Raw genomic sequence first — 23,724 nt, forward strand, 5'->3', positions numbered from 1 at the left:
AGTAACTATGTCACATATATTAATAAATATATTATTAAAATTTATTGTATAACTAGTAGCGTAACTATATACTACCTCCGTTTCAAAAAGATCTTTACAGTTACTATTTGCACAGACTCCAATGCAATATTTAACTACTAATATATCCAATTTCGTATGTCAAAAAATTATAAAAATTTGATATTCTGAAAATACATCCCGAGACCAATCTAACAAGATCTTACATGTAACGTTTTGATGTATATATTGGTGAGAATTTACGGTTAAAGTTTTTATACTTTGGACACATTTTCCAAAGCGTAAAGAACTTTTTGAAACGGAGGCAGTATATATTACATATAAGTGGAACTATATCAACGTAAGAGTTACTATATGGACCGCGCATTTTTTTAGATCACGTGAACATTGATGGTCCATGCATTTTTAAAATATTGTAAAATATCTAAAATATCCTCGTACACACTAATAATAGCGTCAACCTGGTCCATACAAGTGGAATCGACCAAACAAGGCCTTAGCCTGAAATTGGGCACAAATTATTTTCAATTTTTTTTCCTCCAACTTTCTTTGCCCGACTCGCCTTCTTTCTTTGGGCGGGTGTTTCAGAATTCTCTGTGCTTTGATTTGAGTGATACGCCTGCCAGTGCCGCCATTACAATTCAACTGCTTCTCTCTCCTCCGCACTTTTCCACTCCAGCATGGGGGCGAGCAACGCTGACGAGGAGCTCCGCCTTCTCGACGATGTATTACGCTCGCTGCCGCCGGCGGCAGTGAATGATCTCCTAACCCTGCGAGTAATACTCTTTCTGCCTTACCTATTTTCCTTCCTTTTATTTTATATAAAAGTGATTTAGATGTATCATTGCAATGTTTTCAACTGCTAATTGAACATTGATCCAGTGTTTCATCATCCTTGAAAAAAAAATCATGTCTAGTTTCACATTAAAACAGTCTGCTTGAATTCAAAAACTTAATTTTTGTGGACGATATAGCAAAAGATTGATTGTAAAGCAATGTTCGATTAATAAACTGCCCATGAACAGCGATTCTAAACACGCGAATACGGAGTATATATGTTTTGATAGAACAAAACATGCCAGGGGGTATGTGTGAGTGGTACACCTTTGGAGTAATTTAACAATACTAGGTAGTGAATTGAGTTTCCGTATGCTTTATTGTACTGCGAATTAGGTAACACTGTATTGCTAATAAATTGGTACCATTCATACTGTTACATTGTGTTTTTGCGGGGAGAACATTATGTTTGCGCATATTTTTTCTTCAAATTTGAGTGATTGCATTAAACCCTCAAAATTCTATGTTATATTTGTCTGAAAAATGTCATGCATGTTCCAATAATGTTGTTGATGTATGGTGGTACTCGCAGTTATGTCCTCAATGTATTCTCCGATTATTTGGGAAATATGGGCCAATTTACACTCACTATTCCCGAATCTCTACTGTATTGGCGGAAGTTGTTCAACATCAGCCTAGCTCTGATGACCCTCTGTTGAAAGAGTCGGCCAATGAGGATGGTATTTGCAGTGTTTGTTTTGGAATTCTTCAGTTTATTTGTGTGGATGAGAAACAAACATTGGTGAACAAGGGTTGTGCCAGTGACTTTGCTGCACTAATCTATGAACTGGCGAGGAAGGATGGTCATCAAGCTGATAGCTTATCCCTTGAAGTCTCTATACCACCAATTATTGTGGAGAACGAAAATGCTGTCAGGTATCAGGCTGACTTGCCCATTTTCCTATTTGATATATCATCATGTTATGGTTCCTAAATAAAATTATCATTTACGATCTTATGCAAATATGCATGAACCTTTCAGTTTATGTGTGTTAAATTGTTTTTATTTATGTGTAGGTTGTCTATGAAACAGAAGTACAGTTCTGAGGATTGGTTCCAAGAAATGCTCCAGTCTGAATTCATTTCAGTCAAGGATGCCCTAAAGCTGTCTATCACAGAGCCTCTTGAAACGTTGTTGGTGAGTACGACTACTCTGTTAGGTGAATATATATTATTTAAAGCACATGTGGTCTAAGTCATTTCTTTCAAACTTATATCTTTGTAACCAAAATTGTGATTTGTTGTTGACACTAATTTATTAAAAAGAACATAAAAAATGAGATTATTCTACCAAGGTTCCCAATATTAAGCTGTGAGGTTGCACAGGGTGTCAAATCTGGTTCAAGCTCTTTCCGTGTTCGGTTGACTTATACTTCTTCTGAGATGCCAATGAAGACTGATAATGGAAAAGAGAATAACCAAGGCAGCAAGAAGCGGAAAATAGGCAAGTTTATACTTTCCCCTCATTGCTTCTGTACATCTGTGTGATATTTGGTGTTGCCTCTAAAAGTTGCTACCTTTTGAGTTGGTAAGGAGAGTTACAAAGCTTGGAGTTTTTTTTTGTTTGTTGTCTGCTAAGTGTTATTGTTCTGTACTGAAGCTGGAACTCTGAATTAGTCTGGTAAGACTTTGAAGATCGAACCCAGAACAAATTACATCAAAACTGTAAAACAGGAAGATGTTTTGTTCAATGGCATCACTTGCTGCATGTGAAGTATATTGTTGATTATCATTGTTATTGTTTTCATGGAATAACATTCATCAGGGCTATGGTATCCTTGCGTATGGGGCATATCCTCAGTGATTACACGTGCCTTCCAATATTGAAGTAGTCTATTTATTGGAACAGGAAGAAGGTCTGAAATTACTGACACTGAAGTACATTTGAAGCAATGTTCAGACAGTTTGCAAGAAATAAAATCCTTCAGACTGTTGGAGAAGGTAATTTTTATTTTCTTTCTACCCACTTGATGATAATTGTGCCTGTTAAATGGTGGTACTCAAGAAAAACTAAGGTCAGAGTACCTGTGGTGTTAATTTTCTTTTTGTTTCTTCTCCTATCTGTTGTAGCATTGTTTTTCAGCTCGGGCATAACACACTTAATGGCTTGAGCGCAATAGCTCATCCTTTCCTTCCTTTTTGTCTTATGACCAAAATCCAAAATATGTGGCAAAATCTGATGGAAGCATTATTACAACTCGTTGCTGCCTGCTTTTATACATCTATGTTGGACTTGCAATTGAGAAGAATGTTTTTCTAGGACTTATAAACTGAACTTGATGCCTTAAATTACCTTTAAGCTTTGACAATATCAGAGAAGTTATGCTTACAGTTTTTTACATATGCCAGGGCCCGGGGTACCTAAACATAGGTAAAACCACATATAGAATGTGAATTTAAGGCTATTCTAAAAAGGGAATTTAATGACTGTTCTAGAAGGTAGAATTAACGACTATTCTATTTATTTATTTTTGACGAAAATTAACGACTCTTCTAGAAGGTGCATTAGACATCGAAAACTTGTGTGTGGGTGTACCCATTTTTTGGTTCATCTGGTGTATAGACTATTATTTCAATGACCTAGTTTACCTTCATTTAGAAAATTGCTTAGTTCTACGTATTCTAACTTGTTTTACTTCTAACCTTAGATATCAGCTTGCAGTTTGGAGGTTCTTTGTTCCAGCACTCCTATCTATATTGGGGGTAGATACTTGAAGGTATGCCATTTATTACATATTCTCTAATTCTCAAAACCCTAAAATTTAGCCTCTGAAATCTAAATTTATCCTTTTATTTACGTTTTTTTCGTTTTGCTTTCTTCATGTACATAATTCCTTGATGGCTTGTTGTTTAAGTTGGCTCCAATAAAACCACCTAACTAAACAAAGAAATTAGTCCATGAAACCACTTACAGGTTCTGAGATAATTTAGTCTCATTTCCATGTCTTTCTACATTCAATATTGGATGTAGAAGATCATCCAATTAGGCATGACACTCGGTAGACTAATAAGAGATTTGGTGTGAGTCTAAAATTCTATCACATTACCATATTATACTTTTCAAAGTTTCTCTTTGATAGCAGTCTTGATTTTCCTGACTAAGTTCTAAATTGATTGTCCATGATGGAACAATTTGGATGCGTTATAAATATGTCAATAACAATGAAGATCCAGGTTGATATACTTCAATTTATTTCACTACCACCGTCTTAATAAAATTCTTTTAAAGCAATCTACGGAGGCCATCCTTTTTCTTGCTTAAGTCTATTAGTGGCTCATATTGCCAATCCTTAAACGGATTATGAAATCTAGCGGTGATTGTTATCATGTTTCTGGACTCTTAAGTGGAATATGCCTTGTGCACTTTTTGCTTCTTACTCTTATGAGCTCTTAAAAATTATGGTTCCCTATCTGTTTTAATAAAAATATGGTGTCCAACTCCAGTAAAAACATTGGTTATAATTTGGTATGTATTCTAGGTTTTGATGTAATCGTGAGCTCATAGTTTAGTATATGAAGCAGCTTGGATACCTTGGCTTCCTTAGATTGGTTTGGGATTCATGCTTTATTTATCATGTTGCAGTATTCTAGAAATGTGAGTCAATCACGATGGATTATTGACGATGAAAGAATGGGAGAGGCATCTGTTGAGGTAATACCTGCATGGCTACATAACATGATGCGTTACTTTCCTGCTTTTTTTCCCCTAAGAGTTGACAGCTGATTTTGACAACTTTTGTCGTAACTTATCAGGAGATTGTGGGAACCAGCATTCTTCCGCTGTGCAAGGGTGATAATTACAAATTCCATGCTGCTGGTAGAGAGGACATAGATGTACTGAGCATGTGAGTTCTTGTTTTTGAATAACTTTAAGAATAATCACTCTAATTTAGTCCTGGTGCGAGTTTCAGGTCCGGATGTTGGGCTCTGGACGTCCTTTCTTACTTGAAATTCAAAATCCTCGAATGTTGCCATCAGAATTGTCACTAAAAGAGATGGAAACTAAAATCAATAGTCTGGAAGGCAAATTGGTAAGAGAGGACCAAACTGCTTCGAATGCTGTCATTTCCTCTATGTCATTTTTTGGTATTTGTGGACTTCAGTTTTTGTCCCACGTCTAGACTTCTTCAATCAATTCTATTTGAGTAGTTCTCATCTGTTTGCTTAGGTGAAGGTGAAAAATCTGAAGGTTGTTGATGAACAAGGTTGGACCCTAATGCGTGAAGGAGAAGCAGAAAAGCAGGTTAGCCTCATTGGAAGTAACCATATTTCTTGTTTTTGGTACTCTGTTCGTCCCTTATACTCTTTGAGGTGTTCCTATTGATTGCAGCATACGGTTTTTTTTGTTAATTTTTTGTCTTTTCCCCTAAAGTTGAGTGACCCACCAACATACCCAAAATTCCTTTACATTAATTTCACTCTTTGAACATTTCCCTATTTTGCAATTGTTTAAGGACAGAGGGGGTGTTTTTTTTAGCTCAATTCATGCATATGTTTGACCCAAAAAACATGCTTCTGTACTGTTCTTTCACGCAGAAGCAATATGCGGCCCTAGTGTGGATTTCTCGTCAACTTGAGGATAAAGACTTGGTTACTATATCTTCACTAAAAGATTTGGTGAGTTTTCTGTTGAATAATGTCCCCACGCTCTTCATTAGGTTTAAAAACAATTATGACATTGTTGATTGACATGTTAATTGTTTACAATTGCTTTACAATTACACTTGTTTTCGTATATGTGACATTAACATGACCATGTTTCCTATATTCCTAGTCTCATCTTTGGGGCGAAATAAGCCGATTACATTGCCTATATTGGTAAGGTTAAGCTAGTTTTTCCTTCTACGGTCTGTGATGGAAGCAAGCAAGTGCACTAGATCTATTGTGGATGTTCCTGCGGGAAAGGCTATGCTAGGGAGTTTTTTCGTAGTAATAGTGGGCGGGTCTCATGCATTTTGCTATCACTTTTTATAGATGTTATTTCCCTCGAAGCGACCGGTCAAAGGAATTGATCCGTGCTCATGCTTTGGGCGAGGGGTTCGTGTGTGTGTGTGTGAGGGGGGGGGGGGGGGGGGGGGGGTTAACTGCTATTGTTTATGAAAGCTATCACTTCCCTTTCCTGTCACTTATTTGTGGAATGGAAAGATATTCTACTTGTATTACTATTGTGAGCTTATAATTCATTGAAATGCAAGTATCATTTGCAGTTTGTTTGGTTAGCAATAATGGAGGGAAGGAGAAGAGTGGGCTGTATTCTCCTTCCATATTTGTCCAATAGTGAAAGGATTTAGTTTATCAAAAGGCGAAAGACTATGGATCCCTCCTATTCATTCCCTCCCAGTTCCCATTTTGTCATCTCATATCCAAAGAAGGGAAAATAGATCCCACTATCCTCCCTGCCCTTCCTTCCAAAATCGTTCATCCACATTTCCACACTGTTAAATAGGAAGGCGATCTTGTCCAGCACTTCATATGACATTCCAAAATATCAAGCAGTGGCTGCCCCTGAAAAGGAGGTGATCTAGCCGCACTGGTTTCTGGAGAATGAATAAAGGTTTACCTGAAATGTTTTTCTTTCACTTAAATAGAATGCTGTATTCGTTCTCACACATTTGACCGTAGCTTATAATGATAATTATTAGGATTGGCAAGCGTGCCAGATCATGTCCTCCAAGCATTTTATTTTGAACTTGCATATGCACACATAACTGATCCATGATGCAGATTAGTGTGTTTTCAGCTTCCCTTTTGTACTTGGAATGTATGTGGCTTACATTTCCAAGGGGTGTTAATTGATAAAATGCCTGTTTTTTGTAGCTTGTTATTTTGGGAGTACGTCTCCTATTATGTTCATCCTAAATTTCCTGAACATTGTCTCTGTATTATGATAGTTATTTTGCAACTAATTACAATTTCTCTGTTTGCTTATTGGATAGAAATTATTACAGAGAACCCCGGTGAGAGTACTTCATCGTCGAAGTCCTCTAGAACGTGAAAAGATAATCCATTCGTGAGACTTCTATCTTAAAGTGGTTTCTTTTTGTATATAAATCTTTGGATGCTTGGTGTTTTCCTCACCTGGGATAATCAATTCCCCCCCCCCCCCCCACCCGCTCTTTTCTTTTCTAATATTATTAAATGCAGGATGAGTATTGAGAAGATGTCTGGAAGTACCCAGTATTTCCTCCTGCATCTCTGCACACAGGTACTTCCCATTGCCATACGTTGACCTATTTGAGCTATCAATTGTTTGATACTTTGACGCATGATTGAATGGCGAATCCTCTTTTATGGACATTTTTTTTTAAGGAAGGGGTATCACTTTTGCAAATCTTCTAATTTTGTCTGTTATTAAGGTCTAGGTCCTTTGGTTAAAATAAAATAAAAATGAATCTCCCCCTTAAATTACACTTGTTTTGTCTTTTCTTTTGGTAACTGTTTTTGGCTTTTGGGGTTAGCATGCTTGTTGGTATGGCTTAAATTGCAAAATGTTAACAAAAGGTAACGGAGATTAATATGGCTACAAATTGCTGCCAAGTAAATGGTGATCAGCTTTTTGAACTGTTATTTGGATACCAATAATACAAGATCTAAATTGTAGGCTGGAACATATATCAAAGAATTTGTTCACGGAGATCTTGGACGTACATATCCAAGGTATGTTGATATTTTATTTCTCATATTTTTATTCAATGTATAGTTTCCTTGTCTCCATATCAGAGATAATTTTATGCTTGGTATAGCCGAGTAATGGGGCATCATAATTCCTAGCGCCATGTTAGGGAAGGAGATGTTAATAATGGTTAGTTTCCAATGCTCGATATTAAGTGATGAAATATGAACCAGGGGATGGGGATGGAAATGATCGTGGTCTCGTGGATAACATAAATGGGCTTGTAGAGAATACGGAGTAACATAGTAAAATATCAACCTTGATGGAGAAAGGAATTTCCATTCTGTTACAGACCTTACAGGCTTACAGTATATTATTGTCGACTGGTGGAGTCTGGGACAGTGGATAACATGATGGTCTAGGCTGAATCAGTTAATAGGATCTGTTATATTTAACTACCCAATGTTCCATTGAACTTTTTATCCTAACAAAGAATTTGAACACAATGAATTAAGATGTTATTTCCTTTCTTTTATATAATGTGAAACAATGGTGTATAAATTACTGCTTCAGTGGATAACCCGAGAATGAAATTCATATCCTTCCTCTAGAGTTGGACCCTTGCCTCTGATTTGTGTTACAAGCTTACAATGTGGTTTTCCTTTATGCTGCAGCCTTGGTTCGATTCTGGGTTGTCGGGTGGAGATTCTCCAACTTGATGTAACAGATGTGAAGATGGACTGTTTCCTGACTGAATAAAGACATGGTTTACAACATTTGGAACAAACTCATCATCTTAATTACCTCGTCGACCATGGTTACCAGCTAAACGGCTTTATGTTTAGGGTATTAGAGAAAATTATAGGGGCTTATTGCTGCTGAGGGTGAATCTACCCCTTGAAATTTCTGATTATACGTGGTGAAGTGGACAATAGAATTTGTAATTTATGTACTTTATCTAAATGACAGGTTCAGTTGTTCGTATGAATTCATATTATGGAAAGAAAGTTACCGTGTTTGCAATTTAAAAGAAAACAGAAGAGTGTTTATTATGCAAATAGAAGTTATTAGCGGTTAACTTTTCAAAGTTAAGTAGTAAACTGTTCAATAAACTCTGGCAAATTTTCATACGGCGGGAAAAGCTTTTGATTTTGCAAACGACCCTGCATTAATGTCATTATTGAGCATTTTCGTATAATGCAGAAAAGATTTTCTTTATGCAGAAAATAGAATTACCAAAAGGTCCCTAATTCATTAATAAAAAATTATTATAAAAAAAACATCAATTATCAATCTTCCAAATAACTAACTTCCGGAGATTTCGAGCTTAACTTGTCACCCATATCTCCCTCACCAATCTTCCAGCTTTTATACCTTCAGCTGCCAACTACATTACACAAATAAAGTACTAATGTTTTCTAGACATTATGCTTAAGTAATCTGAAAGCATCAAAACTTATGTTAAAATTGTTAAAATTATACCCCAGTAACCTTATAATTTAACCAATTTAAGTAACACCGTTGGTGATATTTTAGTTGGGTCAGATGAACACCAACGTATTTCGTCAAGGCCTTTTCGAGTATATAGTAATATTAACGAGCAGTAATATTATTTTCAGCATTTAATTCATAGTTATAGTATGTCATGAAATAATGATGCATAATATCACTTACTAACACCTAATGAATGTGAGCCAAGGATATTGATGACATAATGTACTCGATAATAATCAATACCCATAAAATACTAATGTACTCGATACTGACGACATAACGTACTTTTTTTTTTACATAACGTACTTGAAATACATAGAAAAATAAAAATCACTAATAATATATAGAATTAATCGTTCGTACGTACCTAATAAATATTATTGCCCATTACTACATAAAAACATAATATTCAAAATAACTTATTGTATTTGTCCTTTTCTCCATGCTCTTGATGTGAACAACTAACTCTAGAATCCTAATACATACAAACTTAGGCAATAATATTAGTATTATCAAATAATAGAAGGAGTAAAATTATATGTTGGCCAGCTTTCTAATTATATATTACGTGTGACCATATGTTGAGATAGATTATTAAGAGTATTAAGTAAACTAGTACACTTAGAAATACATTTGATGTAGGACTAATATACGAAGTATATATTAGAGTAGATGTGGGAGTCAACTACTTGTAATATACGAAGTATATATAGGTGCTTGCTTGTTATTTGAGTTAAAACATACTAACAAATTAATTTTCTTTTAAAAAAAATGTAAGTCAGGGTAATACAATGTAGTAACGTAATTGACCTCAAAAAAAAAATACAGTAATGTAATTAGGGGGAGGCCGGCCAAGCACGGTCAATGCGAAGAGAGCACAAAATTCAGATTGACGAGCACAATCTATTATTCCGAACTATTCCATTTTTTTAATAATTTTTTTATTAATTAATGAAGGACCTTTTGGTAATTTAAATTTCTACATAAAGAAAATATTTTCTGCATTTAGAAGCTATGATTACTAAACCAAACACAATTCTCAATTTACGTTGGTTTAAAAACTAATTTTCAGAATACCGTCCACGTAGGATCAAATACAAGCTTCGTATATTTTTTTGGATAAGTATAGAATTGCCAACATCAGTAGCGATGGCTCTTCGCTCCATCCCTTTTTGTTTGCCCTATTTTTCTTTTTGGATATACCTTTGAGATTGCACTATGCCCTTAAATGGTAAGTTTTCCCACTTGATCTCTCTCTATCTCTCTTTTCATAAGACCATTTTTCTATCTCATGTGCATTATTTACATCCAATTCTTTATAAAGAGGACTGTCTTCAATGGAACATAAAAAGGGGAAGGAGTGATTATAAAACAAAGGTCGTTGGAGGTGGTGTTCTCCACGGCAACACCAACAGGGAGACGACGATATTGTAAAGAGATAGTTTTTAAACCAATGCAAACGAGGAATTAGTTTTGATTTTAACAGTTTAAGGAGAAATCAATCTCTATCCTATTTGCCATTAGGTATCTTCTCCTCACGCCATCATCATGCTTGGCAAATCTTTATGTTTTTTTGGCCAATTAAGGATATAATTAAACACTTTGGGTATAGAACTTACTCAATCATTCTGCATTTGAAGAATTATTCATGGAAGGACTTTGCAGATTTTCCTTAGTCCCACTGAGAATGTCAATGCAGGTTTTGGGAATGAAATTTAAGGAAATGCATAAACTCAATAACTATCCTTGTGTTTATCGGTAGTTATGAATGTATTGGGGTGAGTTTGTGTATATAGGGAATAAGAGTAATTTTAGCAATCTATACAAACTCTTAATGTTGTACGAATTATCGAGTTTTGTGATGCTGTTTTGGCAGGTCTGAAGAAAGTAGTGGCATTCTTTTCATTGCTAATGGCTTAAAGCTAGTTTATCAAAAGAACGCAAAATGATTAAAATTTGAGCACTTAGCCGACATGTTGATTCACTGTGATTTATGATACAAACATGAGAGGATGCATATACTTTATATTGTATGATGAGGAAATGAAATTTTGGCAGAGGGATATAATTTGTGCTGCTAGATCAAAAGGAGTTGTGCAAGGAGAATGAATAACTGAAGAAGATGATAGCAATAGCAGAGTTCATGAGAAGAACAACATTATTATTTTGCTCATAATCATTTTTTTTCTTGGCAATTGTAGTGGTAATTTTGTTTAAATTGGGATTTTTTTTAATTAATTACGGTTTTTTTTTTTATTTTTTTGGGTTTTTTTTTTGATTTTTTTGGGTTTTTTTTTTGGTATTTCTAATTAATTAATTTTTTATTTTTTAATTAGAATAATTCAAATATAATTAACGGTTGATTAGGAGATGATTAGTGACTAATTGATCAGAATTTTGACTAAGGTAGTAATTGACAATAATAACTAAAGACCTAGGTAGTAATTGACAACAATAACTAAAGACCTAGGTAGTAATTGACAACTTTTAACAAGCTAGGTAGTAGTTTACAAAGTCATCAAAGATCTAGTAGTAATTGGCAAATTTTCCCAAAAGAATAGAGCTCTCTTTCTCCTACTCCGTCTTATAACAACGGGATAGATAAATAAAAAAGTAAACAATTCAATTCAGAATCACGCCTTCACTTTTGTGTAGCAATTTTTAGTCAGTCCACGAAGCATTTACCATCTTAGCCATAAAGCCATAACGATCTGCTGCCTCATCAATCTACAAAAGGTTGCAAAGTTTAGGTTAGATTATACATGATGTTTTCAAACGAAATCACATACTCCCTCCGTCCCGGAATACTCGACCCGGTTTGACCGGCACAGAGTTTAAGGGACTTGAATTGACTTATTTAATTTAATAGGTAATAGTTGATAGTGGGGTATTATTTTAATGTAGTTAGTGGGAGATGGGTTAAGAGGTGGGGTTGGGGGAGAGTAGGGGTTGAATTTTTAATTATTTTTTGTATGGAGTAGGGGGTAGGTGGGTTAATAGGGGTGGAGTGAGAAATAATATAATATTGTTAGAATATTTATATTTTTAGAAACAGGTCAAGTATTAAGGGACGGCCCGATAAGGAAAACAGGTCAAGTATTCCGGGACGGAGGGAGTAATAGGGTACTAACCATCTTTTGAGTTGGGCGTCCTGCTCCATGACCAGCCTTGCACTCAATTCTACCAACAATTGGATTCTTTTGAGGACTATTCTCCAAGCTTGTGCAAAGAACATGTTGCAATGTCTGCAGTATAATACATCTTTTAGGAAAGGAAAGGTATTTTGCATGAAATCACTTAGTGACAAGAAAAGGCATGCAGTGCAGCAGTGTTGATGTGAACGAGTTGATGCACTAATGTTTACTTTCATGTAATAGTAGTTGCTAGTTGCAAGTATGGAGTAATAGTTCAAGAGAACTTACAGCCAGCAATTTAAGTGAGTGCAAAGGCACCACACGATCATCATGGTCAGCTGTCAATAACATTGTAGATGGGTACTGTGCAGTTCTATCAGATGATAGGTCCCATGGTCTTCTAACATTGTGTAGAGGTGAGTACCTGTAAGCAAGAACGATCTATACTCAGAGTAGGAAACTTAAGGAAAAATAAGTGGTACTATTGCTGAAACACTGAGTATAGGAATAGGTCTCCTAACATATCACGTACTCTATGCCAAAAAAAGCACTACCTAATGTTATTTCTTATTTGACATAATCACCTAGTACGCTTGCCATGTTGTAATCACCTAACATATTCAGTGGGAGTATCACTTGAAAAGCCTAAAATTCTTGTAAGATTTTATGCAAATCATAATTCACAAATATCAAGTGATGTTTCATACAAAACTGGGTCTTTTATGGATTTAGGAGCTGAAATGCTGGAATAATTACATTGGAGAAAGGACACATCACAAACACATTGGATAGGGTTTGTGGAGGAGAAGGATTCATGTAGGCAAATCAGAGTAGTGACATCCAGATCCATGCAGCTGAGCCCAGCCTTTTGAGATTAAGGCCCTAATATTGTTATTGTTGTTCTATACTGTATATACGAGGATGCTTTAGCCTTGGCACAAATCAACCAAGAAGGGCAAGAACTACACCGAGGTATTTCCAATAAGGTAAAGATAATGAACATAGAGATCAGCAACAAAAAACATATTTTCTTTGCAAAATGCATGGTGTAAGAGGTAGGTTTCTACAAAAGTTCATAAAATAGAACAAATAGCACACTACAAAGTATTCAGTACCTTGTAAATTTGAGTACTTTAAAAACTAGGACATAATATTTATACACTACAATCACTCTTGAAGACATGATACCACTTACTTTATAAGCCAGTGGAATTCCTCTTCTTTATCAGAGCAACCATAATCAGATGTCCAAGCATGACCTGGAAAAATAATTATGTATCAGCGAAGTGTATCAATTGTAAGAAGAACCACTTCTAATACGACAGTATTTCCTCACCAATAGTAAATTTATGGAATCGAAGCATGTCCATAACACCAACATGAGCCAGAGCACAGCCAAAGATGTCAGGTCTCTACATCCACAACAATCATTTAGGAGAATGCTATGGGTTAATAACATCTAGTGGGGGAAATACTGAAAATAAAATAAAAGCGTAAGACGGTAGCAGATACCTGATTAATGCAAGCACCAACAAGAAGCCCACCATTACTTCCACCTTCTATACACAGCTTTTTTGGCTGGGTATAACCATAGGAAACAAGAAACTCACCAGCGGAAATAAAGTCATCAAAGCAGTTCTGCTTCTTCGAGAGGGATCCTGCCTTATGCCATTCTTCTCCGTACTCACCACCACCACGGATATTAGCAATGCAAAAAACGGCACCAAGGTGCTTTAAGAGAACAATGCGACTAACACCAAAGGATGGAGTGATGCTTATGTTAAATCCACCATAACCGTATAATAAACATGGATGTGATCCATCCAAAACAATTCCCTTTTTTGTAACTATGAACATTGGTATCTTAGTGCCATCTTTACTGGAAACAAAAACCTGAAGGCAGATGGGAAAGAAGATGAAAATAGTGAAACAGAAACCTTGTGCATCTAAAGTCCTAAACACACCACACACAACCAAAGAGGGGGGTGGGGGTGGCAGGAAAAAAAGCTTGTATTGATAGAGGATAGAAGTTGACAGCAAAGGAAGGTAAACCATTAAATAGTTTTTTTAAAAAAATTGACATAGAGGGGCACACAATTCTGGAAGTTAATAGATTTAGAACATTTTACAAACCAGCGCTACCACTTTCTACATATTATTCACAGTTATTCATCTGTGGACTGATTTATTTTTCATGAATTTGAACATAGAATGCAGTCAATGTACGAAGCATAATGCAAAAAAAAAACACAACACCAAAAAGTACAGAAATTTGACATCGCCTATATCTAATGAGATTGACATTTAATCTGAAAGAAATTGCTGTCCAGGAAAAAAAAAGGACAAACTGGTTCAAAGATCAATTATTTTTTGAAGGAAAAATTTGTGAGAAAAGGCCTTCTAAAACACAAAGTGTGAAAAAAACAACCCAAAAACTGAATTTATTAAAAATAGCACCTTTTGGCCGGAATTCGGCCAAATAGGTAAAGTTCCGGACCCTTCCGGCGATTGAACTCATCTTTTCCCATGGTTTAGACGTGTGATATGCACTCACCTCCTTCGCTGCCCATTATTATTTCTCTTACCTCTCACCACCAAATATTGGAGAACGTCATCTCCATCTATTTCCTATATCCCTCTCTAGTACTTTGAATTTGGTCTCAAATATTGCCCAAGAAATTTCAACCATTATCTCTGTCTCCATCTCTTACTAATTGCTAAATTTGAAGAACAAATTCTTCTTTACACAATGTCCATCACGAAATGCATCTCCATCAGGAGTCCAGGACCACCACATCTAAATACCATTTTCCCCCAGAAGTTTCTAGTTTTTGTGGAGATTGTCATCACTCGAAAAAGTGGACAATGAAGAACTTACCCAAATTCAAAAGATTGAATATTTTACTAAGAGCATAAATGGGGTTGTTTGTTATTAAAAAGGAAGAAGTTGATGAATCAATGGCAAAAAACAATTGGGTAGATGTCAACAACCTGCTCTTTAATTTGGATTAATCTGGGGATTGTAGACATTCCAATAATTTTGATGGAGGAAATGCAAGCAAATCACAAAGACAACAAAAGTTAATGGCAAGAAGACAAAAAAAATTAGTACTCGAAAATGGTACTACCAGACTTTTTAAAATTTTAACGTGATGAAGACAAGAAGTTGAGAAGGCGAGAAGAAGATTAGAAAAGGGAGCAGAAGAAGATCAAAAGGGTTTAAGGGAGAGAAAGAAAGGTGTCCTTCACGCCCAAAAATAGAAGGAAAAAAATTCATCTCTCGCCCTTTTCCATTGGAGCAGTTAATCTTTCTCATTTTCCCAATGTCAGTTTTTTGATAAAAGTGAAAACATTATAAATAAACGGAATTTGCCTTGTTTAAATAAAATAAATAGAGGAATCTCAAAGCACATTATTAGTCGTTAAATGGCGTGCATAATACCAAACGTAAAGAACAAAAAGGGACGGAGGGGGTAGTATTTCAAATCAAGATATAATTTGTTTCCAGCTTTTGATTCAGAGAACTCCTTGATAGTAAATAAGATCAGGTGTCACAATAGATTTAGACAGACATATACATAGCGAACTTAACATCAAGGTATATAATCTCTGTTGTGTTTAAAACATATAAAGCATGTACATAACTGCCAATATTTCAAAACTAATTCTAAACGTCCAAGTCGTTAGCAAAGGCAACCACTGGCAAAAGAAGAAACAGAGAATGGCTTAACATTACTTAACACGATCTAAAAATATACTCCGTAATATACAGACAATAGGAGTAAGAGAATATACCTGATCAACCTGAAACTCGTCACGATCAAATTTAGGGACAACAATTTCCCTGAATATCTTTAATTCTGGAACATCAGATTTTAAGTCACAGTGGTAAATTATGCCCGGAGACAGGAAGCTTGTGAACCTAAAAAACACCACACTGTCTTTTCTCCGTGCAGAGATGTCATCAACTGATCCAATTTCAAGGGGTAAGTGATGCAACAGAGAACCTGTTTGAAGATCTCTAACCTCAAGAACATGCTTCACGTCACTTAAGTAACAGACAAGAAGATGGTTTCCATTGACAGCGTAGGCTGATTCAAGCACATCCTTCTCAGACTGCGGAATGACATCAGTCCATATTCCTGGGGACTTCAAATCAACACGAACTAACTTATACCTTGGAGCGTCCTTATTAGTTCGAAAAATAAATACTGTATCATCATTAGCAACAACGTCGTAAGCCGCATCGAACGTATCAATGAGCTTTGTGAAAGGGAGCAAGTCTTTTCCCCCACGAAAACCTTCAATCCCATTAGGCAGTGTTGTTAAATCTAAATAGTACACTTTATTCACTACTTCACAGCTCTCTGAAGTAGATAGCAGAAGATACTGAAAGATGAGAAAGAAGACATGATCAAAAGCTGAAGATTTCCAAAATAAATATCAATTGATGATATCCAAATGTGAAAATACCTGATATTTCAAGTTATTTGGATATTGCAACAATAAAAGTAATTACAAACATAGTGCTAAGTTGTCATAGAGCAACAATTACCTTTCCATCATCTGTAACTTCGGCCCCAAATGAGTGTTTTGGGTTCTCAGGGTCTCTCCAACACAAAATATCCTCAGACTGGTCAGTACCAAGAACATGATAACACAGCTCTTGGTTAAGGTTAGAATTTGTCTCAGTTCCAGCATCTGATATTTGCCCTTCACTGCACCAGAGATTCAAAGTTCAGGCAAGTCCTTGCTACATGAGCATGAAAGGTCCACGAAAAATAATAGTCATCTTGACACATAAACAAATTACTATATCCATTTTCAAATCGCGGGAATATACTGTAATGAACTCGAAGAATCTCACATTAGGGATTTGAAACAGAAAATTAGGGAAGAACAGGGGTGTATTTGATTATATTTCTGGAAAAATAATTACATGGAAAATAAAGGATATTCCACCGTCAAGAAGTGGACTCTCGCCCAGTATATCTCACAAGAATTATCAATGCCTCATACATCCCCCCTTCTGCTCTATTTAACTACTTGCTCACCTCACACCATATGCACGTCATTGACAAATAACTAACTTATCATTATTCCTCTAAATATTCCCTTGTAACTGACTACATTATGGAGTACCCATATTGCCGTTCCTCCTCGCATAAGTCGACTGCCACCTTGTCCTCAAGGTGGAAATCAGGGAACAGATGGTTCACTGCAACAACATCCTCCCATGCAGCTTCAAACGCTGGTAGGTTAGCCCATTTATATAAGAACTCGCATACGCTTAGGATCTGACAGAGCCTGGTGTCTGACTTGTAGCAATTCCTCAGGTGAGTCCTTCATTGTGAGGTATGTACTGAGCTGTACAGGAAGTTTGGGGTGGGATGGAGCCCTCACCAATGGACTTCTTTAATTTTGATATGTGAAAAAACTAGATGGATCTTCGATTCTGCAGGCAACTGTAACTTGTATGCAACCTTCCCAATCTTCTCAACTACCGGAAAAGACCCATAAAACCGAGCAGCAAGTTTGTCATTTGGTCGCTTAGTCAAATAACTTTATATCCGCCTTAAAATATTTATTGTACACCAGGTATAAATAAGAATTTTTTATCACCCAAAAAAGTTTGGTTAAATTTGGATCATCTTTTAAATCCAATTCAAACTGAAATTTTAATATATAAATAATCTGATCATAATTAGAAATCCGAGCGTTTGGTCTCAAGTACTCCACTAGTTGCTTTACATGATACTTTACGTGATAATTTACATGAAAGTTACTTAATTACATTACATGATACGTAAAATAAAAAAAACCAAATTAAATTCGTACCTACGATACGAAATAGTATACATGGAAAATTTGGATTCATTTTCCCCCACCCCATGAGCAAAATCCCCCCACCATTAACAAGCCCTTTTTTCATTTTTCCCACTACTTTTCCCTCTTGGGCTTTTTACCCCCATTAATAATGGTCTAAGCGAGTACTCGTACTATACATGGCAACTACTATTTGACAGTCACTGTGACAGTCCACATACTGACATACTACTGTTTGTTTGATGAGTCGTTTTGTACATGAATTTCATAAGTATTAAAACAAAGTGATATGACTATATGAGCACTAGTGTACTACTACTAGTACCATAACTAGAACAGTAGAGTAGAAGTACAAGAATAGTTAATTCACTAGACATTTGTCTTCAGTTTGGAATCTTACCACAGCTGTTCACTTCTATTTTCCTTGTGATTTTGATGAAATCAATTCAAGAAATCAAAGAGCTAAAAATAATACAATGAGAATATATTTTAATTACATAATACTCCCTCTGTCCCTTAATACTCGCACCGTTTTGACTTTTTGCACTATTCACATAATTCACTTTGACCCTATTTTATTTCTATTATATGGAAACAAATATTAGTATATAATATATTGTTGGATTGATCTTAATATATATTTTCAAAATATTAATATTTTTATAAATTTTTATAATATGAAGTTAAAAATATTGGTGGTCAAAGTAGTGCATTGGCAAGCGTGTCCAGTCGAAACGGTGCAAGTATTAAGGGACGGAGGGAGTAGTTATATACTTTAATTCATTACCGAAAAATAATACAACGAGAATACATTTTAGTTATGCGTATAATTTAAGAATTATGGCCATATCATTTACCGAAAAAACCATGCATAATACCACATAAATACTGATGGATAATATTGGCCATATTGTAGTTGATAACTCACTCAAGCTCAAATAAAACTACCAAATTAAATAAGCTCAAATACACATATATTGTTGTTGACAAGTAACAACTCACTCAAGCTCGAATAACGCAAATTGTGTACGCTGTATAGCTAAATTAAGGTTACAAATAAAAATATGCTTTATCTATTTACTTCATACTTCGTTCCATACTAAAAAATAGCAGGTCTGTAAGGCCATGTTCTTTTGGCCAATTTGTAACAAAGAACGGTATAACGGGAAGAAAACGTTCTAATGTGGTGAGTTACTGTTTCGTGACGGACGACGCATGGAGAAAGGTGCGTTTTTCATCGCACCGTTATGTAACGGGGTTTTGCAGAACGGCCGTTACGTAACAGACGACCGAGTTTTAAATCAATCGTTGTACCTCATGCCGTGGATTGTATCGCTCTGATAACAGGGTTTAATGAACTTAAATAATCCCACACAGAAAATGGAAGAAACTAGGGGTTTGAAATAAACAATTAGGGAAAATAATGGATATTCCACTTTCGAGCGGGGGATTCTCTCACAAAAATTCTCAATGCCTTAAAATCCCCCTTTTCCTCTCACCTCACACTACATGCATGTTAGTGACAAACTACTAAGTTATCATTATTCCTTAAAATATTCCCCTTGTAGCTGACACATTATGGAGTACCCATATTGCCCTTCTTCCTCCTCTCATACATCTTAAGCATATGTGGATTCCTTGCATATACCTTCAGCAATTTTCCAGCTCTCCTAAATCCTAATGAATGATATGCCATAATATTTCTTGAAGATCCTCGGTAAAAGTTGGATAACTTCGATCATTCACACGCCTTTCCCAATCACTAATGTTACCAAGAGGTACTTGTGCCATTTATGCCAGACACAGGTGGTTTTTAAGTGTCACAGCTATTAAATTTGTGAAACTTTTCGATGTAGTCTTTGAGTTTAGCAAAATGTTCGAACTGACCTTGTGTTTATGCGATTGCCTAGGGTATCCCTAAGGTTATATGATGAAAGAAAAGTGATAGCGGCATCAGATGGTTTGTGTCTCAAATAAAAGAAAAAAAATCTACCTTACCCTGCACACTGCCCCCCACACCAATAGGAATACGACAAGCCGAGAAGGTCTTTGGTCATTTTCCAAGCTGTCCAGATTCCCTTCTCTAAACTCTCGACTTAATTATCCTCCTACTTATTCCCCTGTAACATCCCCACTATCCTTGCAACCCTCCTCCTCATAACCTTTTCCCTTGTTTTACAACTCTACTTTTGAACACAATAACTTGGAATAATTCACCATTTCTTCTTTTTCCTATTCTAATATTTCAATTCCACCATCTTCTACATCAGACCAATAATTTCTTTCCTTTTATACCCAATTTTCACTCTTTCTTTTTATACGGTAATTATTTAGTGTTGTTTCCAAATTTTAAATAAAATATAATTTGGCAATATTGCTCGGACATCCCTCATTAGTACGCATGATTGTCACTTCTGAGCACAGAGAATGATTTTATATGGAAAAAATGGAAAAAAATTAGGTTCTCCCTTGTTTGATATGTCCTACACTAGGATAGACAACTCGATGTTTACAAAGAATTTCACAGCCATTTACGATTACTGCCTAGATAATAGCAAGATTAACATGATCTAAAACTTACTCCCGTTCCAATTTAATCGTCGCAATTTCCTTTTTCGTCTGTCCCAGTTAAATTATCATACTTCCTTTTATGGCATGGATCCACTAATATATTATTACTTCTCTTCCCCCTATCAAAAGTTATGACCCCACATTCTCTCACATTCGATTAAAAAAGTTCTTTCACTATCTCCCACCATACCTTCTTTTCTATTTAACTATAATAGGCTTACAATACCTTATCGCATAAAATTTCGTTGACAAGCCTATAGCGAAGATTAAATTGGGACAAAGGGAGGGAGTATTATAGACTCTCTGCATAATCTCACAAAAACAATTCTTGTCTGAAATAGATAAACTCCAGACGCTACACTCAAGACAGAGCCAGGAACACTATGTGTTTCAGATGTACTTCCTCCGTCAACAATAAACTTCCCATTTCTCCCTAAATGCTTTCCCGCATTGAACTTCCCCTTATCCCCTTGGTTGAGGTTCTACTGAAGATCATATTATTTCTCTCTCCTTCTGTTTACTTTTTTATTCTTATTCTTCTCTCCACCTTTCTCTAATCTTAACTAACAAGAAATAAAGTTAATAAACAATACTATTTTTTTTTTATTCTCGTATACTCCACAAAACCCCATCATCATTCCCTCTCCTAAATATGTGCATATATGAGAAATGGCCCGATTGAGAAGTTCATATTTGCATAGAGGGAGAACCAATAGCAATTTCGCAAAAGAAACAATGACTCACTTGGGCGGTGGGTAGCGGCTGTAGAAGAATCCTTTATTGTCATGCGTCCAAGTAATACCACTAAACTTAACCTGCAGTAAAGAAAATCCACATCGAGTAAGCACAATGATTGCTTGTACTGAAGGACATTTTTTACGGCAAATCAGATTGTTATATACTGACCCAGGATAAACTGTCAGGTTCAACCCCTTTATCTTCAATTCTCATTACTTTGATTGTCACCCAGTCACTCCCACTTGCACTCAAACCATATGCAAAATATTTGGCATCCTCGCTCACTGAATAAGTGTTCAGAGCCACGGTTCCATCCTCACTGAGCTGATTAGGATCAAGCAACACCTCTGGCTTTCCATCCAGGCTATCCTGGAAGAAATATGAAAACATTATGTAAAATCAACTAGATTGAAAGACTCAATTCAGAACCGCTAACGTCCGGAGAACTCAAAAACAATGCAAACATTGACTCAAACTAAACTATTAATAACATGTGCTAAAACCATTTAAAAATAGAAAGACCAAATCAGCTGAAAAGGAAGAAATAAATCAACAGCTGAGGTTGCATTATGATTGCTGATTAAAGTAGCTAAATTAAGTAAATTTATCCATTCTTTGTGCATTGCATATACTCTACTAGCAGTAAGTTCTACACATACTAAAGACTCACGAAAGGTAGCATACTTCCCTAGTTTCCTTAATTAACTATGATATTGGTAAACCAACTACGACTAGTCGACTAGATAGCATATCGTTCACAAAACTTGGTACAACTTCAGAAAACGTTGTTTTATTTACAGCGAGCTCATAATTCCCTCATATCCCTGTCCAAAGACCCTGGCTCTTAGAGTTGTTGTTCAACCAGTATAAACACAAGAATCTCACTCTCCTCTCCCTACAGTTATTTCCACTGAAAATCTAGTATCATTTGTATTTCTTCCTAGAATCATCTCCTAACTGCATTGCCCTTCCTGGTCCCATCTCTTAACTACATTATCCTTCTTGATTTCATCTCTTTACTACACCATACTCTCCATCCCCATTGTTTGCATATAGCTTAATTATTTCAAACTACTTATAAGATTCTTCAACCCACCCACATTGTCCACCATCTTCTTTAAATAGGTGATACGTTTGTTACTCCACATCTTTTAACATGAAATCAAAACATAAGTCACTGCCCTAAAATTTGGCTAGGATAAACAAGTTCACTAGTCCGATTTTGATTCGGAGCAACACAAGTTACACGTCAAAAATCTGTGATCAAATCGGTAACACAAACACAAGTTCTACTATATAATAGAATGTTCGTATCATAAAATGCAAACCTCTAAAAAAAGGTGAACTCTTAACTACAAACCTGAACATAAAGCACACTTTGTGGTTGGAGGCCGGCGTTATGGAAGTAGAAATACTTATCACAACGCTTAAATGGAGGATAAAATCGCGGATAATCGAAAAGCTCTGTCATCTTCTCCTTAAGCTTATCTCTCGTCTCGCACTCTCCAAGCACTGAATCAGTTAACTTCACTTGATTCTCCACAAACTCCTTGGTTTCTTCAGAATCCGGATCTTCAAGCCTAAATCATTCAAAAAATTAACAATATCAAAACCGAATTCGAAAAACAAAAGTACTAAAAAATCATCCAAAAAACCTAATCTTTACTGTAAATCAATCAAATTCAAAACCGAAACCTACTAAAAGAACTACAGGAATACAATTGAATAGAAAGTAAATACAAACACTAACCATCGATAAGGATCGGTGATTTGGACGCCGAAGTAATCATCGACGACGGAATCGTCACGTCGTGAGAGCGGATAATGCAAGGGTTTGTGTGAGGCGGACGCCATTGAAGAGAAGGTCTGAGGAGAGAGAAAATGGGAGGAGTTGAGAAGCGTTGGTTTGTGTTTGTGAAGATGACAACAGAAATAGTTAGAGCTGTATTTGTAATTTGGCGGAGAAAGAGAAGAAGAAAGGGAGGTGGTGCGAGTGCGAGGGAAGAGGAGGAATCCTGCGCACAATTGAAAGTTGGAATATCCAACTATGGGCCCCCGAGACAACATCTTTTACGTTGGAAAGTGATTACTGATTAGTTAGGTACCCATGAACTACTTTTCTACTTCAAACACCCAACTTTTTAGTACGGCAATCTTAACAATTCATATTTGTGGGTGTGGATGAATTATAGGATTTTTTTTTTGTCATTTAATACCTTATCTGTATTTATTGAAACTTATCTGAATTTATTGGAACTTATCTGAATTTTTGCGACTCACAACGAGGACGTTGAGACTGTTCGAAAAAATGCTTTACCTTGAGGCTGCTTCAAACATAATCCCTTTTTTCTGCCTATTCTGTATTCATTAGGCGTGGGATTTGACGATCGTAGTATGATTGATTCCCTCGAAAAGCCTAAGTCTCTCGTCCGGGATTCTGATTCTGCGTGAAACTGAAACTTTTTTTTTGTAAGGTGAACATAACGCCCCTTA

At 35.9% G+C, this 23,724-nt stretch overlaps 2 protein-coding genes across 2 annotated transcripts; one reads left to right on the top strand and one right to left on the bottom strand.

The window, feature by feature from the left end:
• The first annotated feature begins 535 nt into the window (after positions 1 to 535).
• Positions 536 to 8,456, top strand: LOC110790610 (uncharacterized). The gene is made up of 15 exons (XM_056829275.1): positions 536 to 794; positions 1,388 to 1,731; positions 1,873 to 1,993; positions 2,182 to 2,303; positions 2,709 to 2,796; positions 3,504 to 3,572; positions 4,439 to 4,507; positions 4,609 to 4,689; positions 4,767 to 4,886; positions 5,024 to 5,098; positions 5,392 to 5,472; positions 6,792 to 6,865; positions 7,000 to 7,060; positions 7,457 to 7,512; positions 8,143 to 8,456. Exons 1-15 carry the CDS (start codon positions 699 to 701, stop codon positions 8,225 to 8,227), a joined length of 1,542 nt encoding a protein of 513 aa, XP_056685253.1. The 5' UTR covers positions 536 to 698; the 3' UTR covers positions 8,228 to 8,456.
• A 2,951-nt stretch (positions 8,457 to 11,407) lies between these two features.
• Positions 11,408 to 23,383, bottom strand: LOC110790611 (uncharacterized). The gene is made up of 12 exons (XM_021995396.2): positions 22,982 to 23,383; positions 22,592 to 22,811; positions 21,400 to 21,600; positions 21,238 to 21,308; positions 16,652 to 16,814; positions 15,892 to 16,485; positions 13,609 to 13,989; positions 13,433 to 13,508; positions 13,292 to 13,355; positions 12,385 to 12,520; positions 12,094 to 12,207; positions 11,408 to 11,689 (listed from the first exon to the last, which is right to left on the bottom strand). The coding sequence occupies exons 1-12, from the start codon at positions 23,296 to 23,298 to the stop codon at positions 11,624 to 11,626; spliced, it is 2,403 nt and encodes an 800-aa protein (XP_021851088.2). The 5' UTR covers positions 23,299 to 23,383; the 3' UTR covers positions 11,408 to 11,623.
• Positions 23,384 to 23,724: the final 341 nt, after the last annotated feature.

Source organism: Spinacia oleracea, chromosome 5, assembly GCF_020520425.1.
Source record: "Spinacia oleracea cultivar Varoflay chromosome 5, BTI_SOV_V1, whole genome shotgun sequence".
NCBI lineage: Eukaryota > Viridiplantae > Streptophyta > Magnoliopsida > Caryophyllales > Amaranthaceae > Spinacia > Spinacia oleracea.